At 47.8% G+C, this 5,000-nt stretch overlaps 1 protein-coding gene across 1 annotated transcript in view; it reads left to right on the plus strand.

Annotated features, from left to right (window-relative positions):
• The window catches only part of LOC113826608 (protogenin), a gene marked incomplete at its 3' end in the record, with an annotated part of 144,988 nt that overhangs the window by 104,885 nt on the left and 35,103 nt on the right, over window positions 1-5,000 (plus strand). Inside the window, 1 exon segment of the mRNA XM_070121999.1 lies at window positions 1,884-1,949. Within this exon segment, the coding sequence (XP_069978100.1) occupies window positions 1,884-1,949 (66 nt within the window).

The following is a 5,000-nucleotide window of genomic DNA, read 5'->3' on the forward strand; positions in this document are numbered from 1 at the left end:
TGATGAAAGTCATCATCAGATGTGTGATGAATGTCATATTGAAATACTTTACACTGGAAAAAAATATCGGTGTAATAACGAGCTTTCCTGTTTCGCGGTAATAGACACAGCGGTCAGGAGGTGTCACGTGCCCGGACTGTTTCTTCGACTCATTGGGCGTATATGCCTGATTTTCACGCCCTCCTCTGGAATACTCGCGCTAGATTTTCATAATGTTTTTCCTCAAAAATATCATATCTCAGTACAGTATAGCGCACACACACACACAAATACACACACCACACTCTACATACATACATATATATATATATATGTGTGTGTGTGTGTATACATATATATATATATATATATATATATATATATATATATATATATATATATATATATATACATATATATATATATATATATATATATACATATATATATATATATATATATATATATATATATATATATATATATATATATATATATATATATATATATATCTGTGTGTGCGTGTATGTGTGTGAATTCATTTCGAAATACTGTGCTTCAAGCACATTTTTTTCTAAATGCTGGAATTAATCATCATCGTTTTTATGCAGCCATGGACTTGCCAATATGGAACAATGCATTCACACGGCACAGCACTTATATAAGCGAATAATAAGAAAATGTACATTATGATGGAGTTTTCTTGTGAAAAGATATGAACTTATGAAGTTTCCTAGCGGGTTGTAAAAGATTTAAACAGACAATGAAAATTACCTTCGCATTAATTATGATGAATGTATTTTATTTCCAAAGGTTCTGCTAGAATATCAACTCATGATATTTTACTCTGCTTTTTTCCGTAGAACCTGTTATCAGAGAACATTTTACAGAAAAACAACTGATATGTTTATTTAACATTGTTTGTTTATTTACTTATTTGTTTATTTTTTGTTGATTTTTTATTTATTGTTTACATTTCCCATTTTATTATAAACTATTTTATTTTATTTTTTTCTTGTTATGAAGCCGATACAAAGGTATACGAGAGAGAATACCCACACAGATTCTCCTCATAGGTATCGTCGCCACAGAATCTGCAATACTTCCAATGCTGTGTGTTCTTCAATGCTGTGTGTGGATCAGTGCTGTCCAGGCTGGTGATTCGGAGGCACTGAACGGCTTGGACATAGAACAATACAGAAGGGTAGTCGTTCCGTTACAACAAATGGTGACTGAAAGAGGGTTACTGAAATACAGTTGGGAAAATAACGAATTTATTTGGTGTGTGTGTGTGTGTTTTTTTTATCTATATGATTTGGTGTCTTTCTTAAGAATCCCCCCTCATTCTCTCTCTCTCTCTCTCTCTCTCTCTCTCTCTCTCTCTCTCTCTCTCTCTCTCTCTCTCTCTCTCTCTCTCTCTCTCTCTCTCTCTCTCTCTCTCTCTCTCTCTCTCTCTCTCTCTCCCTCTCTCTCTCTCCCGCCGTTCACCATCCTCATTTATTTAATTTTCAGATATTTACGAATGCGTGTATTAATCTCTATGTGAGAGAGAGGGAGAGCGTGAGTGAGAGAGTTGGAGTGCATGTGAGAATGAGAGAGTGAATGAATGTGTGAATGAGTAGTGAGTGAAAGAGTGAGTGAGAGTGAAAGAGTGAGTGAGAGTGAAAGAGTGAGTGAGAGTAAATGAGTGAGTGAGGGAAAGTGAAATAGTGTGAATGAGAAAGAGATTGAGAGCGAGAGAGTCCATGAAAAAGCCTAAAAACAAACAAGTAGAGAGATGCTCGTGGGTGCGAGTCTTTGAAGTCCTGACCACACACACATAGCCGCCCATGACCGCCGCCGCGTCCCAAAGCCGCCCACGACAGCCTCCGACTAACCCCTGTGTTACTTCTTCCCTCCTCCAGCTGTTCCTCGCCAGCGCTCGCCTCTCGTGCCCGCAAGTGCCAGGAGCCGGCGGTGGGCGGGTTATGGTAGGTTCCGTGGGCGTCTGTTTGTGTGTGTGTGTTTTAAGCGGATTCTCTGGTGGAGGTGCGAAGAGATGGGCGGTGGAGGGCCTTTCTTCTTCTTCTTCTTTTTCTTTCTTTTCTTCTTTTTTTTTTTTTTTTTTTTCTTTTTTTTTTGCGTGCTTTGGATTTGAGGATCGGGTGGGTATGTTGGAGGAGGGGGCGGGGGGGAGGAGGTGGGGTGGGAGATTTTTTTTTGTTTTTAAGTGGGTTGCTTTTTTGTGCGTTTTGTTTAGCTTGTTGCGTGTGTTTTTGCGTGTGTTTAACCCTTTCTGCTTCTTTTTTTTTCGGAGCATTGTCCTTTCTCTGCTTCTCTACCCCTTTCTCCGTACTCCTCCCTTCTATTCTCCTCCTCCTCCCTCCTCTCCTCCTCCTCCCTCCTCTCCTCCTCTCTCCCCCCTCTCCTCCTCTCTCCCTCTCCTCCTCCTCCTTCTCCTCCTCCTCCTCCTCCTCCTCCTCCCCCTCCACCCCCTTCTTCTTCTTCTCCTCCCCCCTTCTTCTTCTTCTTTTTCTTCTCCTCCTCCTTTTCCTCCTCCTCCTCCTCCTCCTCCTCCTCCTCCCCCTCCTCTGCCTCCTCTTCCTCCTCCTCCTCTTCCTCCTCCTCCTTCCCCTCCTTCCCCTTCTCCTCCTTCTTCCCCCCTTCTTCTCCTTCTTTTTCTCCTCCTCCTTCTTCTCCTCCTCCTCCTCCTCCTCCTCCTCCTCCTCCTCCTCCTCCTCCTCCTCCTTCCCCTTCTCCTCCTCCTTCGCCTTCTCCTCCTCCTTCGACTTCTCCTCCTCCTTCTCCTTCTCCTCCTCCTTCGCCTTCTCCTCCTCCTTCGCCTTCTCCTCCTCTTTCGCATTCTCCTCCTCTTCCTCCTTCCCCTTCTCCTCCTTTTTCCTTCTCCTTCTCCTCCTCCTCTTTCTTCCTTTTCTTCGCCTTTATCTTCTTCGTTTTTTCTTGCTTCCTCTCCTTCTTCGGCTTTTTAATCAACATTTCTTCTCTTCTGTTATTCCTTCTCCTCTTCCTTTTCTTTGCAATCTTTCATCTGTTCGTTCTACAATTTTCTCAATTTTTTCTTCTTCCCAATCCTCGTCTTCTTTTTCTCGTCCGTTTCTTCATCCCCCTTTCCTTGGTCTCTCCCTCCCCGCCGTTTTCATTCTTTGTGTTTATTTATTATTTCATATTCACTCGCCTCCGTTCTTGTCGCTTAACACTTTGTACCTGCCCCCCATCCTCTTTTCCTCTCTCCTCTCTCCTTCTTCTCATTCTTCACCAACTCTTTCTCCCTTTCTCTTCCTTTCCCCTCTCCTCTTTTTTCAACCTTTTCTCTTTCTCCTTCACCTTCATACTCTTTTTCTCCGCTCTCTTCTCCCTCCTCTCTTCTTCCTTCGCTCTCTTCTCCCCCCGCTCTCCTCTCCATCCGCTCTCTTCTCCCTCCGCTTTCTTCTCCCTTACCACCTCCCTCCGCCTTCTCCCCTCTGTTGTCTTGCCCCCCCCCTCCTCCGCTGTCTCTTCCACCTCTTCGTTCTCTACTCTCCTCCCCTCCCATTCTTTCGTACTTTCCTTCCTCCCCTCTTCCCCTCCGATACACTCCTTCAATCTCCCCTTCCTTCTTCCCCCATTCCTTCGCCCTCCCCCCCCACTACTTCCTCCTTCGCTCTCTCCTTTCTTCCCATTCCTCTCCACGCTTTCTTCCTCCAACTCCCCCTCTTCGCTTTCTCTCTCTTTTCCCTCTCCTCGCTCCCCCCCCCTTCCCCTCTCCTCCCCCCCTTCCCCTCTCCTCTCTTCCCCCTCCTTCTCCATCACCCTTCCCCCTTCCCCCATTACCTTCTCCCATCCCCCAGCCCCTCCCCTCCCTACCCCCTATGACACCATGTCCATTCCATCTCCGTAATGTGTCACATGAGACCGCACACACGCCCATTAATGATGCCACATATTAATGTTTTTTTCCCACACGGCTATGGAATTGATACATTTTTCTCTCTTTTTTATTATTATTCGAGGAATGTGGTGATTAGCCGTTTTTTATGTGTTTAGGTGAAAAGAATGAACAGAAGCGCGTGCGGAGGCTACGCATACGAACACACGCTTACGCGCGCTCTCTCACACACACACACACACACACACACACACACACACACACACACACACACACACACACACACACACACACACACACACACACACAGAGAGACAGACAGACAGACAGACAGACAGACAGACAGAGACATTCATTGCCAGAAATGTTTCGATAAATGAGTAAAGTGAATCTTCTACACGCACACTTTTTTGAGAGAGCCTGTGCGTGCGGACGCAGGCGCAGTCGCTGTACCTGTATACTTTAGAGCGTAAATAAGCGGCGAAATGACTTGGCTTTGACCTTTGACCCCGCGTCGCCCTGCGCAAACCCTTGATTTATCACCCGCTTCGCACTTTATTGTCCGCCGTACCCAGGCTCTGCGCCCATCCCGGCAACACTACACCCTGACGACACCGCGGCCGGAGACGCCACACCCTAGCAACACTCGGCGAGAGCTCTCCTCGCGTGCCGTGACCTTGCCTCCTCCTCCCGGCGACACCTTGGAAGTCCGGAGGTCCACCCTGTGTGACTGGGGGGGGGGGGGTATTCTTGCCGCGCGACGTCGTCGAGAACGCGAAGGAAGCGCAGCGGCGGCCGGAGTGTGGTGTCGGCGGTGGTGACGCGCAGGCGGGGATGATGCAGAAGGAGCGCTGAGGAACATGTGTCGGGGCTCACGAGGATAACATGTGTCCGGAATATCAAGTAGGCGAGGAGGGGACCCGGAGCCGCGGCCGATCGGGCTGCCGCTGGACCCTCGGCTTAGGCAGGGCGGAGATCACTGTCGGGGGGGGGGGGGGGCTCCTTTGCCCTGCGTCCGAGCAGAGCCAGGGATCGCGATGGACAGTCCTGCGGGGCCCGAGCTTGGCCTGGGCGCTGGCGAGGCGTTGCAGGGGAAGGTCCGGGATTCCGAGCCCCTCCGCGACGCAGCAGCCGAATGAGCGACGGCTCTGGGGCG

Source organism: Penaeus vannamei, chromosome 5 (assembly GCF_042767895.1).
Source record: "Penaeus vannamei isolate JL-2024 chromosome 5, ASM4276789v1, whole genome shotgun sequence".
NCBI lineage: Eukaryota > Metazoa > Arthropoda > Malacostraca > Decapoda > Penaeidae > Penaeus > Penaeus vannamei.